The sequence below is a fragment of the Pteronotus mesoamericanus genome, unplaced genomic scaffold, assembly GCF_021234165.1.
Source record: "Pteronotus mesoamericanus isolate MK-2021 breed Mesoamerican mustached bat unplaced genomic scaffold, CSHL_Meso_final contig_1242, whole genome shotgun sequence".
In the NCBI taxonomy this organism is placed as follows: Eukaryota; Metazoa; Chordata; class Mammalia; order Chiroptera; family Mormoopidae; genus Pteronotus; species Pteronotus mesoamericanus.
Window position 1 is genome coordinate 271,695 of NW_026555053.1, and position 26,563 is coordinate 298,257.

Below are 26,563 nucleotides of genomic sequence, written 5' to 3' on the forward strand. Positions count from 1 at the left end.
ATGGTGTTATTTAATAACCATGACAGTCCTGTTAGCGGCTGGTACATCCCTCCCTTTTACACGGGGCTTGGACCCTTGAGAGGTTAACTGACTCTCCCAAGAACACAGGTGCCAAGTGGAAGAGCCAGGAGCTGGAGCCGTCTCTCTCAGGTCTTAGTTATTTGGTTATATTCGTGATGGAATAAATGGTTTCTTACACTTGCTCATTTTCAACTTTCTAGAGTTGAGATTTTAGCGCATTAATTTTCTGCCATTCTTCTTTTCTAATAGCAATATTTCCTAAGTATCCCTGTAGGTGCGTCCCACATTTTCTGTTGTACAGTTGCTCCTCTTTGTCGGCAGGGGTTGCCTTCCAAGATCCCTAGTGGATGCCTGGAGTCATGGAGGTTACCAAGCTATGCACAGGGCGGGGCACGGAGTAGCTTTACAGTTAATTTGTATGGAAAGTAATACAGTAATCGTAACACAGGAATGAGCTGTTTCATGTACTCACCACTGTTAACCTACGTTTGCCCCACCCTGTATGCTGTTTTTTCCCTGTACATACTGATGATAAAGTTGATAGATTAGGCTCAATAAGACATTAATGAATGAATCACTTTATTCATTTGAAATATATGGTGTGAGGACAGGAATTAAGTTACCTTGGACTCTACAAGGGGAGTTAATAATACTGAGTAAATGCAACTCAGATGCTCGAATAGTCCGGCCTGTGATGGCCTGGCGCTTCGCAGGGGCCGGGGCTGTGTAGGGGACCAGCCCTGCGTCACACGCGACTGCTCCCTGTGCTGTTTGACAGGGTGTTACGGTCTCACCTTGACCTGTGCGGCCAGGCCGTGAGCCGGTGCCTCTAAGCCGCAGTGACAGCGTCGACACAGCAGCATCGCAGCCACTGCTCCTCAGCAGCCGGCTGCCACGGCGCACGCAGGCAGTTCCAGTTCCAGTTCCAGTTCCAGTTCCAGCGCTGCACCTCCAGGGATTCCGGCTGTCTGCTCCTCTGCCAGTCTGCACAGCTCTTTGTGGGAATTAGGGGGAAAAGTACCCCATTCTTGTTACTTTACTGCCATCTGTTGAAAAATTATTGTAATAAAAATGTAGCTCTACAATGGCTGACAATGAATGAGGCTTCCCTCCAGAATTATTCAGCGTGCACCCTGCTCAGCTCCATCGGTGGCTCCGAGGCCACCCCAGCAGCCCTCCGGGCCACCCCGCGGGCAGAGAGAATCCGTAAGGGAGCAGACTCCGACTTGAGTGGCACATCAGTGACTTGGGAAACTAGGTTCTAAGCTCAGGATGGGAGCTTCACAGTAACCTGCGAAGTAGGGGTTCTTCTAGTCCCAGGTTTTCAGGTGAGCAAGCGGAATCACGTAGGTTAGAGAACGGGCCCACAGTCGCATGTCTGTAAGGTGCTGAGCTGGGCCTGAAACCAGGCAGAGAGAGTCCAGAGCCTGGGCGCTTAGCCACAGTAGCGTGTTCCCCTTGCGAGGCTCCGGGAAGGCCCCTGGCTGCGGCAGCTCCGTCTCAGCTGCTGTCCAGTGCTTAGACCTCCGCGCCTTGCCCTGTGCGTGAGTTTGTAGCCAGTCTGTTCACCAGTTTTGACAAAGGGAGAGGGATTTGTGCCTTTTTCTGCTGGTCTGTGTTTGTAATGAAGTGCTGTCTCTTTTTATTTCGGAATAACCTGTGGTCCTCTTGCTGCCCTGTGGCTTTCCTTCTTCCCACCAGCCTCCATTCTTGAATTGCAGAATGACCAGCCCACACTTTGCCAGGGCTGCTGGGTTCTGTCTTGCTAGGATGTGCCCCTCCTTCCGTCTCTACCTGTTCTCTTCTTTAATCCCACCGCTTTCTGAATCTTACTGCTCTTCTCCCCTCCAACGTGCCTCTCATTTTCTTTCCAAACCATCTTCCGCACTATCTGCTTTAGAAGGAAAGTGCCTCGGGGTTGGGATTGCCTTGCTGTGTTGTTTATCAGTGTCTAGAGTGCTCTGTAAATGAGCATCTGGAGGGTTTTGTACATACTAATTATTATTGAAATACAAAAATGCTTCCTGAACCATGAGGGAGCGTCCTACAATATTAGTCTAATTGCCTGTACATGTTCTTTAAAAAAGCAGAAAGCCTCCCTTCCTGTCTGAGAGAGCTCTCAGGTCTCAGAAGGCAGCCAGAATCCAGGACGCATTCTCAGTTATTATTTTAATGCTTTTATGTTTATTCAGAAATTCTTGTTTGCAAAACAGTGAGTAAGGTCCTGTTGGTCCCGTGGACCTGTTTGCACTATTTGTGCTGGTGGTCAGCAGGCAGAAAGGCAGGAATGGCCCTGGCCTTGGTTTGTTTTGGTCCAGAATATGTTACTTCCTCAGTGACATTTATGGTTTAAAGTCAACAAACGGTATTCATTTCTTAGGGGGCATAAAGTGAGTTTTATTTATATTATATTTATGTAGACGTTCACTGCCAGAATGAGTCTACAATTTTATTCGCATTTTATGATGCAGATGGAGAGGCTTTTAAGCCTTGTTGAATTTTAATGTGGATGTGTGTGTGTCAGAGGGACGTGTGACAGAGCTGCCATCCTTTCCAGTGCTGACTTCGAGACTGTGCTCAAAAGAGTGGTTAGCGGGGCAGTTTCTTGTGTTTTGAATCTTCACACAAGAAGTTGTTGGCCTGAGAAGGTGTTGGTATGAGATTTAGTAGGTGTGTTGTGATTAACAATTTAATGAATGTCCTTTAATGAAAGAAGTATGACTCAGAACAAAGGGAAATGATGTTAAACTTACCTGTTGAGGTTCCCTGCGAATCTTCAGTAGAAAATAGTGGTGTTTTTTCAAAGAAAAGCAGCCCTTTTAGCACTACCTGTGTGTCCAGGCCGGGTGAGACGGTGCGGCGACAGCGCTCACGGGGCAGGACTGCCTCCCATCCCCACCTTCTGCAGGCCCCTCCCAGCCCCGAGACCAAACGGCTCTTTCTTTCCTCCAGGCCTCCGATGATCCCTGTGGAGCAAGTGGGATCGGCAAACAGGCACAGCTCATTTGTAGATGATAAATGCGCTGTGGTGACGAGGTTGTTTCCTTGGCCAGGGCACGCAGTGGCATCTCGTGGCTCTGGCAGCAGTTGGACACTCCATGCCTTTAAAGATAAGGCCCAGGGAGAGCCCGTCGACGTTGTGGACAGAGTGGCAGGTCTGAGGCCCGGGATGCTGGTTCTCATCGGCTCAGCCCCGGCTGCACTGTAGGGTGTCCTGGGAGCCTCCGTACAAAGGTCCGGTGCCGGGGCTGCCCCCCGGCTTCCAGCAGGGGGAACGCAGAGGGGGAGGACTCGGGTACAGCCCCGCACACGGGCGTGGTAGGAAAACCGTAGCGCTGGGTGGCAGGGACTGATCCCAGCAGACATGCTCTTTGACTTTGGACTCTGGGCCGCTGGCAGATGAGGTTATGAGCAGGGCCGAAAACAAGGCGGCGCACCTGGCGCCGTCACTGACCGAGGGCCCTGCGTGTGACAGGGTGGAGTGTGACACGGCCACCGTCAGCGCCTTCGCACGGGAGAGAGCCTGTGTCGTCAGTGTGCTCGTTGGTCCCATGGCGGGTGCGCCCCCGACCCAAGCCAGGACGTGATAGTTCAGTGTCTGCGCCGAGTAGATAGAGTGGAACAGCTAAGCTCTTTTATTTTTTGATATTAGATCTTTAATTACCCTTCCGATACCTTTTATTTTAAATTTTATTTTTCAGTTACAATTTACATTCAATATTATTCTGTTTTAGTTTCAGGTGCACAGTGTAGTGGTTAGACAGTCATATACTGAGTTCTTTTAATCAAGCATTTATTGGTTTTCCATGATGATAGTTTTTTAAAAATTGATTTTCAATTACAGTTTATATTCAGTATTATTCCGTATTATTTTCAGTTGTACAGCATAGTGGTTAGACAGTTATATACTTTACAAAGTGTTCTCCCTTATATTTCCAGTACCCAGTGATGATAGTGACTTTTACTTTTCAAACATGGGTACTTCTAAAAATTTTTAGATAAGTAGACAGAATATTCAGTTGTCATTTCCTTTGTAATTATTGGGGTCAGGGGCATAGAAAGATGTGCAAATATCGTCATCAGCATTTACTGAGAAACTAGAGTGTGGGGGCCCTTTTATTGGGTGTCGGAAATGACACCCAACAGGTTGAGCCTATGCCTTCGAGAAGTTGGTTCTCTCCTAGGGAGATTTTGTGTGCTGTGTGCATGCAAATATGAGAAGGCAAACAACTAGGTCAAAATAATTTTAATGTGTGTGCGTCTGTGTGTTTAAATGTTACTGTACAGTGTGAGTACACCCTGAATAAATAGGTACAGAGTGACAAGTAGCACAGACAGAAAGTGCTCCCTCAGAGCAAAGTGTGACATGAAGTGAAACAGTCGATGGGAAATGCGTAGCACGGCGCTGGCACGCAGGTAAGGCGCAGTCGCTCGTCATGCACGCTCGCTCTTCAGCACCACTGCAGGGAATCAGAGGGAAAGATCCTGCGGTCTAGGGAGACGAGGGAAGGCTGGCGTGATTTAAATAATACTGCACCCGTTCTATTTTAATATCTTTACCTAAGACTTGACTTGCTAATAGCAAATACTTTGGGAGGTATTATAGAATATAAATACCTGTTAATGACATGGTCTCTTTTATTTCAGGAACTTTACATTGCTGTAGGAATATCTGGAGCAATCCAGCATCTAGCTGGGATGAAAGACAGCAAGGTAACTACACAACAGTTAGTGATGCTAAGAGGAGAAACTCTTGTGTACAATTCTGGGTTTCACTGCATGTTTCCCAGCGTGTGAACCTGATCCGTTCACTGCGACCTAGGAACTGAAGGGCGCCCGTCCTGTTTGCCGCCTGCAGCTGCACTGCCTGGTGGGAGAGGCCTGCCCCAGGTCCCAGCGCCAGCGCTGATCCCACAGGCGTGCCCTGTGGGCACCTCCCTTCTTTGTCTGCCCACTGCACGTGCCGAGATCTCTGGCCGTTCTGACTGTCTGTGGATAGAAAACGTGGAGTGAAAACAACTTGATGAGGCTGTGACTGACTAGTGTAGGAGGTTCTGATCCCTCATTCTCTGTCTGCCTCACCCTGGTCCTCTAAGAGTCCCCCCACTCATATGTCAGAAAGTCCCCTCTTTTGGGTTGTTACTGCAATGTAACTGACACATTTTGGGTTGGAGTGTCTTAATACCTCAGTAATTTTCAAAAGTGCAGTGTACGGAGGAAACACTTAACTTTAACTTGCTGCTTGGACTGTATCTGGAAGTCTTGTGTAACGACTTGGTGACGATATGTCTCAGAATATGACGCACTAACTCATGTATAACAATGAACAGTTTGAATTATGAACTTAGTCTTTCATGAAGTCAGAGATGCTTTTGACACACTTGCTTTTATCCGTTCAGATGGAAGTTGGATATAAAAGGTAATAAAACTTTAAACAGGTCTAACTTCTACCTTTTGCATGCTCTGTCTCCTTGTAACCTCTGAATGAATTGCCTCAAAACCAGTCAGACTTGACAGGAGGATGGCAGGTTTCTTCACTGAGTTCTGTAAACAGTGCCAGTGGGGACGACGTTATCGCTGCATTAAAGGGAAAAAAACACTCCAACGCCAGCAACCTTAAAAATATTTTTTAGCTGGGCCAGTTCAGACATATCTAGAATTCTGCTTTTCAAAAATGAAAGATTCTGCCCACCCAGATGATCCTGGTGCAAATTCTCATTCCATGCCAGCAGGGCTGGGCGGCCGGGGAGAGGAGGGCAGGATAGACAGTACACCTCGAAGCGAAAAGGGAGCAGCCGAAGGGAGGAGACCGGGGTTGGGGAACCGTCCCTTAAGAGCACCCTTCAGCCAAGACTGCCTGTTCATGGAGCCAACAGATGTTTGTTCAGCACGTCCTTGTGCTGTGTGTTGGGGTGCAAGACATCGCGCCGCCATCGCTGTCTGCTGTGAGAGACGGCAGTCTCTGGTTAGGCTCTAAACCAGGAGGTTAGAGTGATGGGTTTAGATCACATAGTTGCATTCATAAACCTGACAGCTGCCCTTTTGGTTAGCATTGCATTGTAGTTGAAAGAATATGAGATGTGATTATTGTATCAAATGAACCAATGTAATGAAGCACTTGTGAACTATATGCATATGGATATGGTTGACTGCAGTCTGTGCTTTAAAAGCTCTGTAAGGAAGAAGAGTGTGAATTTATAAGGATACATGAGCGCTCTAGGGTGGCAAGCAAGATTTTATCACAGTTATTTACAGTCGATGACTTAGGAATATTCTTTTAGTAATCTGACCCAAATCTTTTTTTCTTAACATACTTCAGTGGTTCCTTGCCCACAGTTGTGTGCTGTTTCTTTAAAAGTAACTTTTATCTAGTGGGATGAAAAAGCTTTCAGATGATTAAACTGTCAGGTATTTAAGTAGGTAGACTCCAGGAGAACCATTACCCACCACTAATTAAACAAATCTGCTGGTAGCTGTGAAACAGGCCGCATAGGCCCAGAAGGGAAGCACCTCCATGCACACCGGTGCCCGTGACTCAGAGTGTTTGTCCTTGTGACTTTGGACTTTGAGGCTCGGTTGGAAACCGATGTTTGTCGTCTCTGACCACACAGCTTCCGGTGTCTCTGGCGCATTCCTCTGGGCTGGTGCTTCTGGAAGGTGATGCCCATTGCTTTGAGGGGCTCTTTGGGGGCCCCTGTAGGGGAATTGCATATGTCATGTGACCTGTATTTTAAGTCAGGCTATATCGAAATACTTTTAAAAGTGCGTTCTAGCTCTTTTTGTGAGATAGAGTAATAGGCAGGTAGAAACTTATTTTTGCTCCTAGAGATTATTTGAATTACTGTGATCGATAGACATTTTAAACTCTAATTTTACTTTAATTGCAATGGTGTCAGAAGCCATGTGTGAGGAATACAGCTGTGTGATTACTTTGTAATTTCCCCACATCTGCACTTGCTTTTGAATTTCTTAGTCTGGTTCTGAGAAGGGGAGAAACCTGAAAACGAAGGGACCAGAGAAAGCACAATATCCCTTTAACGCTGCCTCAGAGAACTTCAGCCAGAGGGTGAGGGGCCGGCAACAGTGGGGGCCGTGCAGTAGCGCTGGCCACCCTGCTCATTGCGCTTCAGCGGCCTGAGCGGCAGCCCGCCGTCAGAGCACAGGTCCCCGGGGTTCGCAGGACAGGGTTCTCCGCCAGCGCTGGCTCCTGCAGGCTGTGTGCACGGTGGCCACCAGGGCTGGGCGGCAGGGGCGGGTGGGCCGCGGCCCTGCTACGCCAGAGCTTAGCGCTGCAGCGCACCCTGCCGCCCTCCCCGTGGCCGTGGCAGGCCCTCAGTGGACTCCAGAATGCCCGAGTGGTTACCTGAGACCCACTCTGCCAGTTCAGGTGGGGAGACAGATTCCTGGTGAGTCCACAGTCCTCTCTTCTGAGTTGTTACTTACCTAAAAGTAAACATTTGTTTATAAGTCAAAAATAAGTTTATAAAAATAATGATTTAAAACCTTTTTATTACTGTGAGGGCTCGTGGTGGGAGTGGGAGATAACTTTAGGTTCCAACACAGAAAGTTCTAAATTTATAGTATTGGCACAAAGGAATCGAATGAATCTAATTTGGTAGACGTTTTTGAACACTATATATTTGTTATTAGGGAAATGAAACTACAACTATCAATTTGTGTCTTGTATTTTCTTGACAAGGGGCAACCTCTTTGTTTTTATTTCACAGACAATTGTAGCAATTAACAAAGACCCAGAAGCTCCCATTTTTCAAGTGGCAGATTATGGAATAGTTGCAGATTTATTCAAGGTAAGATGAGAGGCTCTCAGGGAACAACCAGGTGACAATCTAGAAAAGAGAGTTGGTCAGGGAAGAAGCTGTTTTAGGGAGCCATTGTGTGTGTGTGTGTGTGTGTGTGTGTGTACACACATATAAATATATGTGTACAATTGTGAACTAAAGTTGTCCTAATAAATACATGATGTTGATACAGAGCACTGTAACTTTCTTTTTAAGAAATTCGTATTGTATTTAAAGCATCCATATGGCTCTTGGCATCTCATGTACTGAGTAGTAAACAATGTGAAGTGATTCACATTACTATAACCTAGAATCATATTTGGCAGGTACTATAAAGAAATTTACATCAGATCCCCTCGTTTGGAGATGTGCCGGTGATGCTGCAGCTTTTGAGGGGGAGGAATGGGCGCTTGAGTCCAGCCTGCCTGACCCAGCAGGTGCGCCCTGCTGGTCGAGCCTTGTGCACCTGCTACGTGTAGGGGAGAACACTGACTTCCCACCCCTCACATGCTCCTCCTCTTGTAGTGTTGTTTCTAGTCTGTTGCTACCCGTTATTTGTCCTCCCTGTGAAAGAAGTTGCTTCAGTGGTATTGATGAGCACCCGGTACTCATTTGGCTGTGTTTAAACGTGACAGTTTGTGTGTGGCCTGGCCTCTTTTGGTCCCTCAGGGCCTGCCTACAAGCTTCCAGGCTGCCTTGTGCAGAAACCCCTGACGCAGGAATTGAGGCTGTGAAAGTGGCATCCAGCCCTGGGAGGAGTGGGTTTGCTGGAGGGTGGAAGCCCTCGTTCCAGCAGCTGCGTGGCCGTAACGGAGAGGCCGCAGCCTGAGGACAGAGACCGGGGCGGTCCGCCAGCTGGGGTGCGGCCGGTGGCCGCAGCGTTCCCGGCGCTGTGTGTGGCCTGGATGGACTCCGAGTGCAGTCTCTAGGCTGAGGTGCATGTCCACGCGCAGGGAAGCACGGCCCCCTCAGCCCTCGCTCAGTCGGTCGTGCAGAGGGAGAGTGGAGCTTCTGCCTGGGGTCAGCATGGGCCGCCTCCCCCTCAGAAGTGCCCCTTCCCCAGAGAGCCCGTACTTCGCCTGGGGTGAGTACAGCCCTTCTTCAGCAACGTTGGGGGCCTGTTACCTGGCTCAGCTGTGTAGGAACAGACAACAGCTGGGGGAGATATTCCAGTAGGAGGAAAAGGTCCTATGAAGAAGAGAAACTTTTTGCATTTCTGTACAAGGATGGCTGTCCAGGTAGCAAGCATTTAGTCCATTGAGATGCCGTTACGGGGTAAAGACCCTTTAATCTGATTGGGTGAGAGCCCGCGCCAGGGAATGCGCGAGGACTCTCTTGGTGAGAGCCCTAGGACAGTGCAGTGGAAAGGGGCCTCGGAGGCCTCCGGTCAGCAGGGCGCCTTCAGCTCCTTCTGGTGTTTCAAGAAGCCTGCCTGGGGCTTCAGGGGGGTTGGACGGAGACATTTTGTTTTCTCTAGCTGCCTTGTGGTGAGAACGGTATGTAATACACGTAACATGCAAAATGTGTTAATTGGACTGTGTTATTGATGAGGCTTCTGTCAACAGCAGGCTGTTAGTAGTTAGGTTTTGAGGGAGTCCAAAATTATGCACAGATTTTTCTACTGCGCGGTGGGGAGGCACCCCAACTCCTGTGTTGCTCAAGGGTCGACTGTATTGTCATTGGAGTGAGAGTGATAGACCATAGAGCACCTCATGGCTGGGGTGGTTTCTTAAAAAAGTATATAGTAGCTTTACTGAGACTTAATCCACATGCCATAAAATTCACCCGTATAAAATACACAGTCAGTGTTTTTTCAGTATATTCACTGCGTTGTGCAGCCATTATCACTGACTAATTCCAGCAGGTTTTCAGCAGAGAAGAAACCCCGTACGGTGAGCAGTCACTGTTCCGTCGTCAGCCCAGCCCATGGCAGCAACCCGTCTCCTTTGCATCTCTGTAGGTTTGCCCATCCTGGACATTTCAGATAAATAGACTCATGTAATATATTCTCTTTTTTGGCTCTTCTCTCAGCACGTTGTATTCAGGGTTCCCCCGTCTTCATAGCATGTGTCAGTTCTCCGGGCTCCGGATTCTGGATGTGCCACATGCTGTTCGCCCATTCTGGTTGTTGCCGTGCCGTGGCTATTACAGACAACGCTGTTATAGTGTTCACATGGACAGTTTTGTGGAGACGTGTTTTCATCTTGTTTGTGTGTATTGTCTAGGCATGGAATTGCTGGGTCACTTTGGTAACTCTGTTTAATCTTCTGAGGAACTGCCAGACTTTTCCAGAGTGGCTGCCCTATTTTACATTCCCACCGGCATTGCATGAGGGCCCTATTTTCTCCACACACCTGCCAACAACACTTGTCGCCTGCCCGTGTGTAGGGTGGCCATCCCGGTGGGTGCGAAGCGGTGTTTCAGGGTGACTGGTTTGCCTTGACCTGATGGCTAATGGTGTGGGGCACCTTCTCATGTGATTATTATTGTTGCTTTTTTTTTTTGAGAGAGAGAGAGAAGAAACACTGATTTTGTTGTTCTACTTATGGATTAATTCATTGGTTGATTCTATACTATATGTGCCCTGACCAGGGTTTGAGCCCTCAGCCTTGGCATAGCAGGACAATGCTCTACCCAACTGAGCTCCCCGTCCAAGGCTATGTGCTCATTGTGCATTAGGAAATCTTCGTTGAAGAAATGTGTATTTGGACCTTTGCCCATTTTTCTTTTTGCCCATTTTTAAGTTCAGTTGTTTTTTTCTTGTTAAATTGTAGAAATTCATATATTCTGGATATTAAACCCTTATCAGATACAGTCATACCTCAGTACTTGGCTTCAGACCTTGTCAAACCCTGTACTCGTTGCATTTTGGCGAGAAGAACATGTTCAGCACTTGGCAAGTGCACGCCGCTCGCAGCCCCTCTTGGGATGGAATGGAGGCCAGAGCGTCAGTCTCACGGTAGCTCGCAAGCAGTTCGGTACTCGTAGGTTTTGGCACTTGTCACAAGTTCCAAAATGAATTAGCGATGAGTGCCAAGGTACCACTGTATATGACGTTCAAATATTTTCTCCCATTTTGTAGACTTCCTCACTTTTTTTAATAGATTTTAATAAACCTCATAATATTTTTTAAGATTTATTTATTTATAGACAGCAGGAAAGGGAGGGAGAAAGGGAGAGAAACATCATTGTGTGGTTGCCTCTCATGTGCCCCCCACTGGGGACCTGGCCTGCAACCCAGGCATTTGTCCTGACTGGGAATTGAACCAACAAGCCTTTGGTTCACAGGCCGTTGCTCTATCTACTGAGCCCCACCAGCCAGGGGGTCACTTTCTTGATAATGTCACTTGTTGCATAGCATTTTAAAATTTTGATGAAGTTCAGTTTGTTACTTCTTTTGTTGTTTGTTTTTAGTATCATAACTAAGAATCCATTGCCAAATTCCAGGGTCCTAAAGATTTACTCGTATGGTTTCTTCTGAGAGTTTTATGGTTTTAGCTCTTACAGCTAGATCACTGGACCATTTTGAATTAATTTTTGTTTATGACGTGAGGTGAGGGTCCAGCATCATTCTTTGGGACATGCATAGCCGGGTGTCCCAGCCCCATCTCTGTTGGAGACTCTTGTGTCCCCACTGATTGGACTTGGTGCACCACCTGCCTCAGCTTTCCCCTCCCTGGCACAGCTCCTCACTGTCGGTTTAATCCCGGTACTGTGACTGGAACCTGCAATGTTTATCTCTGTCTGCCTCCATATAATTTATATATATATATAGTCTCCACCCCCACCCCCCAGGATCCCTGTAAATGTGGCTTTTCCTAGTCCACACTAATCTCGCCTCCCACAGAACTCCTGAGTTTGGAGCATTTAGTGTCATTCTTTTCGTCCTCTTACATAAAGCGTAAGCACAGGACATTTCTGCCTGGGTGGTGGTTCCATTTCTCCCAGCGAGGGGGTCGTTCCATGTGGGCAGCCATCGGGCCTGCACTTCTCTCTCTGCCACAGTGTTTACCCGGATGAAGGAGTGAGAAGATCAGTGACATGTAGCCGTGTTTGATTTATATCAGTACATTGTCTTATTTTAAATGTGAATTCATTTTCATTTGGTCTTACCAAGTAGGGGCCTGGTCTGCAGTATCTAAAATAGAATAAAACAAGAATCCAGATCTTTCAGTGAGCTCAGGCCACCAGACACCCAGGGAACCCAAGGTGGCATTTTCTTTACCCCAATGAAGACATCATGTGCTGTGCCTGGGAAGTGTGAGGCTGCTCTAATAAAAAAGGATATAGGTGGTGAAGAGAGAGAAAGCCCCCTCAGCCTTTTTGGGGAGTGTGGCAGGGGGACATTCTGTAAGGTTTTTAAAAGCTGTATGTTCTAAACCAAATTCACATTTCCTTTAAAAGAAGTCGGGCTCCGGCCTGTTTTTCATGAAACACATAGGTCCCACGTTAGCCTCGGTGAGCATGTCGTGTGTGACTGGCGTGAGCTCATGGCCTGTCTGCCGAGGAAAGTGGGAGCTGGTGCCAGCACCGGGTGCCGCCCCGAGCACTGCCTGCTGGCTCCGTGGTAAACCAGGCCTTTCAGGAGGCCGCAGACAAAGCGACGTTAGGGAGAAACAACATGTCGACAATCACCCTAATAAATTTTGTACGAACACATCATTTCCACCTAATGGAAATGTAGCTCTCTTAAATAATTGAGAGGCCATCCTCATCAGGGGGATTCAGCTGGGATCTTTGTGCACTAGGGCGGTCGACAGCCTCTTGGAAGCCTCGGTAATGGACGTTTTACACGCCTGGCTCGGCGAGGGCTCCGGTGGGCTGTGCGTGGCGTCCCCCCGCGGTCCCCGCCCGCGGCGCCCCGCCGTTGCCCAGGCTGTCACCAGGCAGCTCCACACGGAGGGCTCCAGTTGCAGCCATGGAACTGCCAAGACTCAGGGGTAGGCGGTAACCCTCTTCAGCCTGGGCCCCACCGCAGTCCGTTTCCCCTCACTGTGCTTCCTCCCGGTGCCTGCTGGCCAGCCATGCGTTAGCCGAGGCCTCGATTTAACGGGGCCACGATCTTGAACGTTCAGCATGCAGCTCCTGTTTATATGCCAGAAGGTGGTACCGTGTGCCGCAGAGGCAACGACAGTGTGTGTGAAGCGAATGGTGAGTGAATGAACCCGGAGAAAAGGTCGAGGCGGCTGACAGGAGTCATGACTGAGCAAGAGACTTGGAGTGGGCTCTGAAGGCGAGGCAGGAGTGCAGAGGGGGCGGGGGAAGGCCAGGGGGCTCAGCGGGCCTCTCGCACGGCAAGGACGGTGGGCTCCCGCGGTGTGCGGAGCCTTCCTGAGGTTTGTGGTTGGGTCAGAAAGGCTCCTGGCCGGTGAGCAGGCTCTTGGCCTGGCCAGCCACGTGGCTGGGTGGCCTCTCCCTCGGAGGAGTGTCCTCCCCACGACGGGAAGACAGAGTTCCTGGGTGGGGGGAGGAGGCACAGGGGCCCCGGGAGGGATTCACATTCTTTCCTCCGTCCTCCAGGGACACGGTCAACACACCTGCCGCGTCCCAGCGAAGGCTCATGTGGCTTAATTACTTCTTTTTAAATTTGCAGGTAGTTCCTGAAATGACTGAGCTATTGAAGAAAAAATGATTCATGATCATGTCTTAAGGAGAAAAATTATGAGTATTCAGCTGAAATCATAGAAATTCATGACTATTATAAGTCATTGGGAAGCTGCATTTCATAACTTGAGGAAAAATACTAACAAAGGCCAGAATGAGGCTTTTTTATGGGCCTCATATGTTTCTTTTTCATTGTGATTCTAAACAATTATTTTTGGAAGTTTCTAATTCTGTAATAAAATATATAATAAAGTATTTCCACAGCTTTAACACTATCACCAGAAATATGCCTAGCTTGGTAAAGAGAGAAGATTGAAGAAAGGTAGTAAAAATTCCTTTATTATTTTTTCTTGTTCATGGAGGGCTCTGTGTTTGAGGCAAGAGTGTGAATATGAATGTTGCCACCATCCTAACCCCCCAAACTAGTTGTCACGGGAACAGGATAGCCAGATTCGGAGTTAAGAAAGCATGGCCAGAGCGCACGAACGTGCCCCCGTGTTCAGAAAACCGCAGCTGAGGTGACAGGAACACAGCCTGACCTCAACCTGCCTCCGCGGAATGTGTTCGCTGGAAACCATGCCATTCGAGGGCTTTGTCAGCTGATAGGGCTTGGTGTCTGTAAGGGGGAGGGGGTGGAGGAGGAGGGCGTGCTTTCCGATGGCCTCTGCTGCTGACGGATAGTTTGATGATGTTGTAAATGTTGAACATCCTGCTCAGAGGATGCTCTGCTGCTGTTCAGCCCTCCTGATGGCTCCCTCCGGGCTCTCAGAAAGCAGCCAGGCGTGCGGGCCGCCACACCGGTGGTTAGCCCTGGCACGCACTCTGCTGCCCGAGGGCATGGCTGAGGCGGCGAGTGTCCCGCGGACCGGGCAGCCCTGGGAGTGCAAGCCCGGAGCAGGTCGCAGGCTTTGGCCAGGCCTGCTGGGAGGCCTGGGCAGACAGACGTCTGGGCCGTGGGAAAACGGTGGCAAGAGCTGCCGCTCCGACGCAGGGGTGCAGCAGTTACAGGGGTTCACAGGACAAGGGCAGAGCAGCGGGGAGGGGCAGAGGCACCTGCCTCGTGCCGGCCAGAGCTTTCTGAGCTCTGTCATAATCGCTTGCTGTGAAACCCTTTTAGAGGTTGAATGTTTCTGGCGTTTCAACCTTCTCTTTTGAGGAGAGAGGAGAAGAGGGAAGCTCCATGTCAGAGTGATGGGTCCCTGCAAGTCCGAGCTGCACAGCCGTGTGCTCCGGCCCCCAGCACAGGTGGGGGATCCTGAGGAAGAAGCCGTGAAGGTAAAGTGACTTGTCTAAGGCCACGTGGCTTTCAGGATCTTCCCAAAGGAGGTGACCTTACTCCGGGCTGTCTCCATTCACCCTTCATCTCTGTTGGACACAGTAACTGGGGACAGGACAGAGAGCAAAGCGAGGACCGTCCCAGGTGGTAACCCTGACGTGGTTCCTAGCCTCACAGGTGAACTGCTGTGTCTTCTCTTCGGGGCTCCCTCCTGCCATGATTGCGCCAGCCCCACACAGCTGTTCATTTAACGTTTACCAGGTACGGCTCGTCGCCATCATAATAGCATAAGTATGGTGCTCAGTGTGTGCCAGGCACCGTTCTGACAGTTCATACGTGTTACAACGCCCTCAGACGCCCTGTAAGATAGATTCTATTACTATCCATATTTTACAGATGGGGAAGCTGAGGCACAGGAGGTAATGTAATTTGCCAAATTCAGCTCATAACCAGAGCCAGGATTTGAAACCAGAAGTCTGTGCTTCTGTCTCACCTTGGCTGCAAGAGCAGCGAGACTCGCTGCACAGCGCCCTCAGGTAAAGGGTGCTGGGTGCTGGGAGCTGGGGGGCTCACACACAGGGTCCTCGTTGAGGAGGGAAGAGGGTATTCTGGGCCTGTCTTTGCAGCAGCATTTTATTCAACTCAGAAGCCCCTCTGAGTGCCACTTAGGCTTTACCTTTAGAAAGCAGCTATGTGAGGTGGGGCAGGTGGTTAAAACTGTTACATATGCCAGAAGGTGCGGCTTGGTGTGCCCTCTCTATCCACATGCTTTACTGGAAGCAGGAGGTCAGTTCCTGATGACCCTGCCCTGCATCTGGCTTGAGGGTCCAGAGCTGTGGCTCAGGGAGCAGGTGGGCAAAAGGGGTTGGGGCAGCTTTCTGTGGCGGGGATGGGGGGTGTCTGTGTGCTTTTCCTGCTCTTCTCCTGAGTGTTCTGAGATCTTTGGTCAACCTCATACAGCATCTAGGAATTTGGTGGCCTGGTTACGAGAGGAGAAACCTACCAGGGCGTGTGGATCAGGAGGATGACCCCTCACTCAGCTTGTCAGTGGTCGAGAAGGCACAGGGCCCAGCAGCTGTGCCGTGTGGGCTCTGGAGCAACACCCAAGAGAATCGGACCCAGACTCTGCCCTGAAGGGAGGGAGGGTGGTCCTGAAGGAGAGCAGCGCCCCAACTGGCTCTGAGCATGCAGGCTGCTGGGGCCACGCCCTCGCAATTTTGCAGCCACCGGGAAAGACAAGAAGAAATTGGAGATTAGGAAAGCAGGTCAGAGGAGGCCCCCTCTGTGAGCCCACTCCCATCCCTGGGAGGGCAACTTCAGTATCAGCATGCGGGGCAGGCGAAGAAGCTGAGATCAGAGCTCACATGGATGCTTGAGGCAATGAGGGGCAGGGCGGGGGTGTGCGGGTCAGGAAGGGGCTTTTGCAGGTTGACTGATGGGCTGAGGAGTGTGGCCTTTTTCCTCCTAGGTCAGTGTTTCTCAAACTTCCCCTCAAGCAATACTGCCATTCCAGGAGCTGGACCAGGGGTGGTATCGTGAAAGGTGTGTATATTGTCCTGGTTTGCAGGAAAAATTAATAGAGTTTCTCCAATTGTAGGTCTTTCTTACAAACTTTTTTCTAAAACTTGTTGCAGCTATCCCTTCTTAAGATTGTGAGCAGATTGCAAAATGAATGGACAGGTAGCAAATGGGTATTAACTAACTGAGGTGGTCAGCAGCCACGGACCCGCCACAGCTTGTTTAGTGGATGTGTATTGAATACGTGAAAATACTCAGTAATGGTTCTTTGTTTATATGTCGGACTGAAATATATTTTCAGTGTGTCAAGAATGTCCCACAAAGAGCTGCGTGACTTTCTGAGGCCTTGCCACAATCCTGGCAGCAGGGACCACTGACATTTTGTGAGAAAGGCCTGTGACCTGGCCTCAAGGAGTGACCTGACTCAGCAGTGTGTTCAGGACGGATGGAGGGAGGAGATGGACAAAGTGATGGACAGGCTGTTGCAGGAATCCTGTGGCCTTGTGCCCTGGATGGGTTTGGCTGAAAGCTCTTTGGTTACAGAATGGGTCCCAGGAGAGTAGAAATGGGTCCAGAGCTATGGGCGAGGCTGGCGGAGAGTGGGGCTCTTCCTCCCTGGCCCGTGGGGAGCTGTGCTGCCGGCAGAGCCCGGGCGTGTCTGTGCCGGGCTGGGGGTTTGAAACACTTAAGTGCTCTCTGCTGTCCTTCTGAAGAGGATGGTTGGCTAAGTTGCATTTTACACTGTCTCCTGAAGGGTGGGAGTCTTGATCTCATAAAAGTGGACTTAAGAATCTGGAAAACCCAGAGGACACTCTTGATAACAGATAGGAGTTGGTCAGCCAGAGGTGACGACCAGTAATGTTGGAGAAAGCTTGTCAGGGTGATAAACTGCCACAGGTTAGCATACTGCGAGGTTTTTAAAAAAATATCTCGATGGACACCCAAGTGAAGAAGAGTTGCTGATAATCCTTGGTTTATAAAGTAATTTCATATAAGGTCCTGCATCGGAGGTGGAAAGGGTAGGAAACCGTGAAGAAATGAGGCTCTTGGGAGAGAAGGTGATTTGCCCCAGTCACAAAGCCGGTGGTAGAGCCGGAACGCAGACCAGAACTTCTGGCCAGCAGCGCTCCCTGGGAACCTGCCAGGTGCGTCACACAGCCTTCTCCACCCGTGACCCGCAGAGCGGGCGCCCTTACCTTTACTCTCTGGATGAACAAATTGGCTGCAAGGGGACTCAGCAGAGAGGGGGCGAGATGTGCAGCCTGCGCTGGACTCAAGCCCCTCTTTGGGGGAACAGGGGCGGCACCCAGTCTCGCCTGGCTGGGGCGGGCGCAGTGCGGGGAGCGAGATGAGGCCACTGAGCTGACTTGGGAAAGGGCAGCTCAGTCAGCCAGTGAGGAAGTACGTCCCAGGCAGAAGGTCCGTGTGGATAAGCTCCAGGGGCACCGGGAACACCGTGGGCTGTGGCCCCTGATCCCCGAGTCTGTGCTAGCCTGGCACCCGTCTGCCCTGGGCCACTCTGCTCCGGGAAGCAGGGCTCTGTGCTGCGCTCTGGCTGTGGCGTGCGCTCTGGCTGTCTCTGGTGGCATTTAGCAAACCCTGGCCCCACAACCCACACCCCTTCTTTATGCAGTGGGGGTCTACCTACTTAGGAGGCCTAATTGATGTTGGGGAGTTTCCTACAGCAGTTGGTGAAAGGTGCCCCGTAAATCTGACACACTGAAGAGGTCTGCCACATCCATCACAGTGTTTATTAATGTCCTGACTGATCTCCAGGGCAGGGAATGTAATTCATTTGCTTGTTTCAGGCTGAGGAGGCAGCCGGCCCCGCTGTGCTGCAGCCTCAGGCTCTGCAGGACACGATGCCAGCACATCCCTTTGGCAGCTTGCAATAAATTCAGCAGCAAATGTCCCATCATTTTCTTTGGATAATTAAATTAAGTATTTGCAGGAGACAGTACCAAACTTCACAGCACGGGAGCGAAAAAAAAGAAGATCCAGAGTAGTGATGAATGCCTTGCTCAGTTTACGTCAGGGAAATTGGGCGTTTGCCTTACACTGGGAAAGGCCAAGGGGGGCAGGTGATGCGCCTCCTGTCTGGGGAGGAGCAGTGCTCGCTTACCTAACGCGAGGACGCGAGGACGGTGTCTGGGGGGGAACCGCCGGGGACGTGTGAGCACGGCGGGGCCTGGAGGAGCTGGCAGTGCCTGGGCAGGGGACGGGGGGCACGTCCCCTCGGCCTCAGCACCCATGCGCCCCACCAGCACCCTGCCCACCCCAAAGCAGCAGCAGCAGCCGGTAGATGCCTGAGCACCCCCTGGGCAGCCCTCCGCAGAAGGGTTGAGGCGGGCGGGCGGGGCAGCATCCCAGGCATCTATTATTGATGAGGATGGTTTCTGATGGGTCTCCCTTGGAACGTTCTCTAAGGGCTTTCCCTCGGTTACCTCATTCGCCGCCCCAGCAGCCCTCACGAGGAGGGGCCGTAACAGGCCAGAAACGGCTGGGCTGAGCGCGCAGGGGCCAGGAGGTTGACGCGCCCTGGCTGCCCAGCAGCCCCCGACGGGGAGGGGAGAGGTCTGGGCGTCTCTCCAGCCCTGAGATGTCCTTCAAAACCTGCACTGGTCTGTGTCACCCCCGCTGCTGTCAGGGGTCCTTGTTAGGCACAGGTGTTTTATTGACTTGGTAGGGCGATGCTTCCCTTTGGACCTTACCATCTCCGGTCAGCGTCCACAGCCCTGTTTCTGGTCCTCTCTCGGGATGAGGAGGGTGTCCCACTGAGCAGTGTGGAAGCAGCACCAGGACGAGCGCCTCGGCTGAGCTGTCCTGGAGTGAGAGGCGCGTTCCTGAGCTGAGGGTCGCGGGGGCAGCAGACAGGGCTGGCCTCCAGTGCCCAGGGTCTGTGAAAGCCCCAGTCTGTGTGACTGAGTCTGAAAAGCCAAGCCTGGGGGTGGAGGCCTTGCCCGGGGCTCGCTGGGGAGGGGCCATTGCCTCATTCAGGGAAGGCAGACTGTGGCCGAGCCTGTCCAGCTCGGGCCCCGCTCGCTTGGGAGCTGACCACCAGCACTGCTTGGCCCTGTTGCCAGGGTTGGCATGTCCGGGTGGCACCCTGGCCACGAGATTGGCTCCTCTTCCGCTCCGGCGGGGAGGCTGAGCAGGGAGGCTGCCTGAGGGACAGCAGCTGCCGGGAGGCCGGAGGCCTGACTTCTGTCCCCAGCTGTCTTGATGTTGCCCAGTTTCATTCCAGGGGGCTCATTTCTCCATGTCCAGAAGGGCACCTGACCCAGACCTGGATCTGAATCCGCCCACGATTTTACGCCTCAGCTCTGTGCTCTTGGGCGGGTCATTGAATGGTTCATCCTGAGCCTGTTTTTTCGTCCAGAGCAGGGAAAACGGCCCCCATTCTGCAGGGCTGTGGTAATGAGGGGATACAGGGCGGGAGTGAAGGAGCCATTCTTGTCATCACCTTCCTGCTGGCCTTCCAGGAGACAGCGGCCATTACCCAGACCCCCGCCTTGTGGGAGGGCACCGGCGGGCGCTCAGAAAGGGCACACAAGCAGGGGAGCCGCCTCCCGGGGCCACTTGGGCCCTGTCTCCGCGGGCTCCTAGGGCAGCTGTGAAAGCCCGAGCTCGCGCGCTCACCTGTGGTACTCCACGCCTGCAGGCTCCACCCCACGCCTGTCCCTGGCATGTTAAGTGTCACCCACTACAGCTGCGACAGTGGATTGTCCTTGCAGAGGCAGCGGACACCTGGGACCTTGCTCCTTCGTCTGGTCCTGCGGCAGTTCTAACATGGGAACTGCCTGTTCAGGCAAGAAGACCACAGTGGGTGCTCGGGCAGAATTTCACCTCACAGCAACTTGTAAGTACCCTAAGAAAGCATCTTTTAGAAGGGAAGCTCTTCTGCAGACCCCATTTATAGACAGGACAGCTGAGGCAGAGAGCAGGACACACCCACCTGGCCACGCCCCGCGTGGCTGTCTTTTTGGTCCTTCGGTTTCTCTAGAGCAGAAACCAAAACCTCCACGGGGAGGTGCATGCTGGCCGGCAGCTGGGCCGCACCTCTGGCTCAGGACAGGCCCCTTCCTTGTTGGGGCAGCCAGCACTCGCCCGCGGGGGTGCCGAGGACAGTGGCCGTTTCTAGTCAAGCCTCCCGACCACTAATCCAGGACCTGGTTGGCTCTTGCCCTTGAGGTTGTAAATCCTGAAGTGCCTTCCCGTGCCTCAGGGGACAAAAGCTGAGAGTGCCTGTTTTGCTTCCAAAAGCCCTGAAGCCTGGGAGCACAGCACCTAGCACTCTGTCGGGTGGGTGTCTGACCTAACTTAGGAGAGTCCGCAGTGTCTCCGTGCTTCATCTGTGAAACGCAGATGGGAACGCCCGCCCCCCGGGTCATCGGGGATTAAAGAAGCCCATGGGTAGAGGCGTCAGTAGAGTGCTCAGTCATGGAAGCGGCAATTCTGCTATTGGGGACAGAGGATGCCTCCAAGTGACACCCCCAAAACAGCTCAGTTGGACAGCAGTTCCTTTGAACACGTGGAACCGCTGCTCACCTCCCCGTGAGGCGAGAGGGTGCTCTGTGTGGCGCATGCGCCACGCCCCCTCCCAGCCCAGCCCTCTGTCCCTGCTGCAGCTTTGTGGGCTTTCAGGGCCAGAGGGAGGTGGGCGTGGAAGCAGGCGGGTGCCGGCAGCCTTGGGGTCACGGTGCTGCCAGGTGATTCCATGGCACCACGGGAGCTCCTAGGGGGGCGTTGCGTGAGAGTCGCACACTGAGAACCACCTGGGCAGAGAGGGCAGAAAGGGGGCAGGTAAACCAGTTTGTGAAGGGACTGGGACCAGGTCCAGGAGTGCAGCTGAGACAGCGGGAGTCCAGGTCCCTCCCCCACGACTCCGGGGTGTGGCACACACAATGCCCTGGTTACCAGCATGGAACCCCTTGGGAGCTTTTCAGCAAGGGAGACGGGGGAGGGAGGTTGGGGCAGAGACCGGCGGGGCTGGGCAGACGGACGGTCAGGACGGCCGAAGGCGCTGCTGCTTGCGGGGGACGAGGAGGGCCACGGATGCCCTGTGTGCGCGCAGGCGGGCTCCTGGGGGGGGCGGGGCGCTCGGTCTTGCACCTGCTGAGTTCGAGGTGCCAGGGGTGGCCACCTCCAGTGGGGCAGCCGGGTCACAGTGGCCAGTGAGGACGGTGGACTTCTGAGCTCCGTGGTGGTGGGGCGATGAGGGAAGGACGGCTCGCGTCTGCAGTCCCACACCCACAGCGTGAGCACTGCTCACGGGAGCCCAGGGTGCCCTCCCCTCCCCTCCCCTCCGGGAAGGCCTCAGTGACGGGTTCTCGCCAGGCCAGCCCCGGCGAGCGGTCGCTGTGGACTGACTGCACCTAGGCCAGCAACCAAAGGAAGACCCCTGCCAACCCAAAGTCTCAGTGCAGCTGGTTTTTATTATTAAAGCTGAGTTTGCAAAATGGCTGTCCCCTCCCCCCAGGACACTCCCATCCACCTGCAAATTCATCCCTTTGTCCTGTGAAGGTGAAAACCAGGTGTGTCTTGAAAAGACCCGGAAAGGCTCATGCGGAACCGAGAGAATGAGAAGGAACAGGATAGGCTCAGATGGTGGTCTTCGTGAGATCGTGAGGGCTCCACCCAGGATTCCGGGACAGGAGGGTTTGGGGGGGGGGGGGCGCACAGCCCCTGGTCACAGTGCTGTTCCCGAGGGTCCAGGGTGGGCATCAGGAATGAAGGCAACGGCAGAGGCTGAGCTGGGCCTGGACTCTACCCTGCTGAAGCTGGGCCTCAGGCTGGTTTTGTAAAAATGGTTTAAAATCCCAGCCGTGAGCACCACCTTCCCCTGGTCAGGGCCAGAGACGGCACCAGCTCTGGGCTTTGAGGTCTGAGACATGTGTCGTCCTTCCCGGTATCACCTCCCTGGAGGCAGGCAGCACCCCAAGAGGCCAGGTGGGCCCTTGGGTCCCTCCCGTGGCCCCTAACGGTGTGCCCTTCTCCCACCCAGCCCAGCTGGAGGCTCTAGGCTTCAGGGACCCTGTGCAGTGTCTGCTCTTTGGATTCCAAAGATCTGAGCTTGTGCAGCGTGGGTGCCGCTGGCTGGAAGTGGATGACAGGCTGGATCGGGAAGACGGGAAACCCCTCCTGATTCTTCTGGTTGAACAGACTCACCCTGTGCTCCAGCTCTGGGCTGGGCTGGGAGGAGCCCGCTGGGCTGGGCTGGGCTGGGGGCGCTGGGTCCAAGGCCCTCTGGGATGGGCAGGGGTCCTCTGACAGGGAGGACAGCAGGTCCTGGACCGTGGTCTCTGTCACTTGCTGTTGGGGGGGTGGCGGTGGCAGGGGAGAGGGGCTGGGCTCAGAAGACAAGTCACGGGCGGCGCTGCCATCCCTGGAGGAACACACGGTGCTGCTGTTGCTCTGGGCCCCGGGGACCGAGCCGCCTGTGGAGCAGGACACGGCCTCAGAGGTGGAGCTCACGCAGGTGCCCTTGCCGCTGAGCTTCAGGGGCACGTCCACGGAGAAGAGGTCCGAGGAGACATTGGGCTGGTGGATGTCCACGGCAGCCGTGGTGACCAGGCACAGGGCCGGCTCTGGGACTCCGCTGTCTGCAGGAAAGGAGGGGAGCTGGTTACAGGTCCCCCTCAACCCCGTCTGCGGGTCCTGGTGAGGGCAGGTCCGAGCTGAACCAGCTCTTGGACTGGTCGGTGACACTACTACCGTCAAGTTCAGAGACTGTACACCCACACACAGGGTCTTCCAGCACAAACACTTCTTCACGGGTGGAGGTGGGACAGGAGGAGACAGCTCGCACTGCACCCCTCTAGCCTGCCCTGGCTCGTCCCCAGCACCCCGTTGTAGCTCACAGCAGTAGGCTGGCCACCCGAGCCCGCCCTCTAGCTCCCCATCCTAGCTCGCCCCACTGTACCTCTGGAGCTTCCCCCCCACTCCCGCTCACCCCCCTAGCTCACCCCCCAGCTCCCCACTGAAGGACACTTCTCGGTTCCCCCCGTGCTCCTCACTCGTGCCCCACGAAAGTGCTCCCGGTCACGCGCACCCCAGCTACCCCTAAAGCTCCCCATGTTAGATTGCCCACCTAGCCTTCCCCCCTACACGGAGACCCAGCTCCCCACCCCCACTCCGTCTATTGCCCTTTCTAACTCGTCCCCACAGATGAGCCCCAGCTAGTGTCCCGGGCGTGCTCCTTAGGGTCCCCAAGTGTAGCTTGCCCCCAGCCCGCTCTCCTAGCTCCCTGCTTTAGCTCCCCACTCCAGTCTCCCCTTCTAGGTTGCTCTCCTAGGTCTCCATTTGAACTTGACCCTCCAGCTCACCCCCCTAGTTCACCCCCTAGCTTCCCACTCTCCCTGGTTCTGGTAGCTCCCCCCTGGTTGGCTGCACGAGCTCTTCATCGTCTCTCCCCGGTTCTAGGACACGTGCCCAACCCGCACCCCATCCTCGCGCGCATGCTCTCGCTACCCCTTTGCCCTGCGTCCCAGCTCCCAAACCCGGCGCGCCCCGGCAGCGTCCCACGCGAGAACCCCGCTCTGGCCTGAGCCGTAGCGCCGTTCTCTCGGCCCCCCCACCAGCCCCCACAGGTCCCACCCTAGCTCCTTGGGCGCCAACTCCAGGTGTGCACGCTGACGGAGCCCCCCAGCTCACCTCTGTAGCTCAACCCTCCATCTCCCCCGCCCCAGCGCCACCTGTAAGACCCCCTCCCTCAGCTCCCACCTTCGTGCACCCCGCTGACAGCCCAGGGTACTGCCCCCTCTCTGTGGCTTTTTTGCCACCTCCCCTCTGGCTCCCACTCCGCCTCCCCACGCCAGTCGGTCCCCCCCTCCCTCTTTGGCTCCCCCCTCGAGCCTGCTCCCCCTCGTTCCCTACTGCATCACGCATACACCCCAGCTCTCACCCTCGTGCCCAGTCTACCTCCCCCCTTGAGCGCCCCCTCCACACCCTGCTTCCTTGGTGCCCGTAGGTAGACCCCCCCAGATCGCCATCTCATCCCTAGCCAACTTCTCATGCGTCCACCCCACTTAGCTAAACCCCATCGCTCCCCCCAGTTACACCACCTCCCCGCTGAGCACGCCACCTCGCCCCACCCCCTCACTACCGAACAGGAGGAAACCTACCGTGTAACGTGGTTCCCCACTCTAGTTCCCCAACCCTCCTCACCTCCTAGACCCCCACTGTGGCCTGCGCTCTAGTAGGCACCCCCAACCCCCCGTTCTGCAGCCTACCTGCCCACTCTAACTCCCCCCTGTAACAACCCTAGCTTTCCACACTGCCTTTGAGTCCCAATGAGGGCACCTCACTTGTTCTGAACCCTAATCCCACCCTGGCTGGCCCTGCTAGCTACCCCCCCCCCCCCCACCCCGGCCACAGTAGCTTTCTGCTCTGTCTCACCCCTCGCCTGAGCTCCCCACTCACGCTAGACCCCTAGTCCAGCTCCCACTCTACATGGCCCCTTCTGACCCCCAATCCAGTGCACCCTCCTCGCTCCCCCCTTCTGGCTTCAGTAGTTTGACCTCTCCCTTGCCCTCTAGCCCATCCCCATTGCTCCCCCTTTAGTTCATCCTCTAGCTCTCCACTCACGCCGCGGCTCGACCACTCGGTCACCTCCCTAGTTTGGACCCTCTCGTTTGCCCCGCTGTGTCCCCACTCTTCCCTTACACCTGTAGCTGCCCCTCCCACCCAAGGTCCCCCTGGCGAACGCCCCACTGTGGCTTGGCCCTTCACCGCACCCCCGAGCGGGGCCCACAGCGCCGCCTCCAGCTCCGCAGCCTCACGCCACACCCGCCTGTCTAACAGCACCAGCCCCCCCGCCCCAGCTCACCAGTCTAGGCAGCCCCTCTTGGTCACGGCTGGAACTCCTTCCCGCTCCCCTCCCCAGGCGCACCCACTAGGTCACCCCGCTACCTTGCCACTTCACTGCCCTAGCCCCCTACTTGCCATCTAAGTCACCCCGGGCTCCCCTCCCCACCTAGTTTGCTCCTTGAGCTCAGCTCTGCAGCTAGAGCACCTAGTTCCCCCGCCGCCCCCACTGTAGTACACCCTGCAGCTCCCACTCGGGCTCACCCCACTAGGTCCCCCTGTAGCTGGACTTGCCTTCATGGCCACAGTCTTCTCTCCCACGTGGCGCTCTGCTGGGCCCAGGAAGGCCCGGGCCTGCTGGCCTGGTGTAGCTCTGGGGTGGGGCGCTGAGGCTCGCTGTGATAGATGGCAAGACCACGGCAGTCCCAGCAGGGGCTGTAACTCACGAGTTATGGGGAAGCTTAAAGACCAATAAATTTGGGAGGAAAGTTTTATGGACTACATCGTGAACTTGGCAGGCCCCCATGCCTCCAACTTTGCAGACCAGGTTATAAAAGTGATTTGTGCCAGAGGAGCCTAAACGCAAGCTGATTGGCGTTAGTGTGACCGTGACCCGTGGGTGACGGCTGGGACTGCAGGCCCTGCCTCCCGCCTGGGCTGGGGCTGGCCCTCCGTGCGCCTGGGACTGACCGCTCACATCTGCAAGGTCGTCCCTGGACTGCGTGAACAGCTGTGGCAGGCTGGGCCTCAGAGCCCTCGTGAGCCTGACGGTCATCATTAGCGACACACGCGGCCCTTCCTCTGGACCCAGTCTCCAGAGCGGCCCAGGATGTCCCTAGCTTGGCCGGCCGTAATTTCTCACGTCACGTAAATCTCTCCCTTGACACAGCTCCCGCTCAGAGAGCGAGCAGCAGGGGTGCCCTGTCAGCCCGGCCCGTCAAGGATGTGAGTCACACCGGCCACTTGCCAGCCCCCCATGCCTCTGCCTGAGGGCTCAGAGGCATTGGCTTTGTCCATGGGGGCGCCTCTAGAGAGCTCAGACGCTGTGGGTGTCGAGGGAGGCGCGGGAGAGCCCGGATGGGGGCCCGGGGCTGACGGGGCGGGGGGCGCCGATCGGGCCTGAGTGCCGGTTCGGACGGCCCCTGGCCTCCGGGAGGGCCAGCCCAGACCCCACAACGCCCTGGCTGGTGGCGCACAGCCGACCCCATCTAGGCTGAGCGAGCTTCCTGTCTGACCCAGCTTTGTCCCCTCTGATTCTGCTTCCTCCCTTGTCCTGGAAGTCCCCACTAAGGCGACTGCAGAGAGAGAAGCAGCAGGAACGCGAAGCTTCCTCACAGTGCTTGAATGTGTACACTTGTTTTAAAGCCTTAGTTACTTTGCAGACTCTCTAAACCCAGATCTTGACTCCCTGGGCCCAAATGTGGCATCAGACGTCCCATCCAGGGTCCAGAGGTCATTGGCTGAAGGACAGTAATGGCCATGCTGCTATGTCGAGAGCTGAGGATCCAGGGAGAGACAGGGCGGCACTGCAGAACCTGTG

The 26,563-nt window shown here is 54.1% G+C and overlaps 2 protein-coding genes and 1 long non-coding RNA gene across 7 annotated transcripts in view; 2 read left to right on the plus strand and 1 right to left on the minus strand.

The window, feature by feature from the left end:
- The window catches only part of ETFA (electron transfer flavoprotein subunit alpha), a 48,153-nt gene extending 34,518 nt beyond the window's left edge, over positions 1-13,635 (plus strand). The window contains exons 10-12 of the mRNA XM_054588717.1: positions 4,669-4,734; positions 7,749-7,829; positions 13,414-13,635. Of these exons, the coding sequence (XP_054444692.1) occupies positions 4,669-4,734; positions 7,749-7,829; positions 13,414-13,452 (186 nt within the window). The 3' untranslated portion in view covers positions 13,453-13,635. The remainder of the gene's footprint in view (positions 1-4,668; positions 4,735-7,748; positions 7,830-13,413) is intronic.
- Positions 13,636-14,513: 878 nt separating this feature from the next.
- On the plus strand, positions 14,514-16,375 carry LOC129082939 (uncharacterized). The gene is made up of 3 exons (XR_008530442.1): positions 14,514-14,961; positions 15,097-15,236; positions 15,661-16,375. It is a non-coding gene; the product is annotated as an uncharacterized LOC129082939 (long non-coding RNA).
- Positions 16,376-21,528: 5,153 nt separating this feature from the next.
- The window catches only part of TMEM266 (transmembrane protein 266), a 47,307-nt gene continuing 42,272 nt past the window's right edge, over positions 21,529-26,563 (minus strand). For all 5 annotated transcript variants that reach the window (XM_054588746.1, XM_054588756.1, XM_054588773.1 and 2 more), the window contains one exon: positions 21,529-22,820. In XM_054588746.1, the coding sequence (XP_054444721.1) occupies positions 22,237-22,820 (584 nt within the window). In that variant the 3' untranslated portion in view covers positions 21,529-22,236. The remainder of the gene's footprint in view (positions 22,821-26,563) is intronic.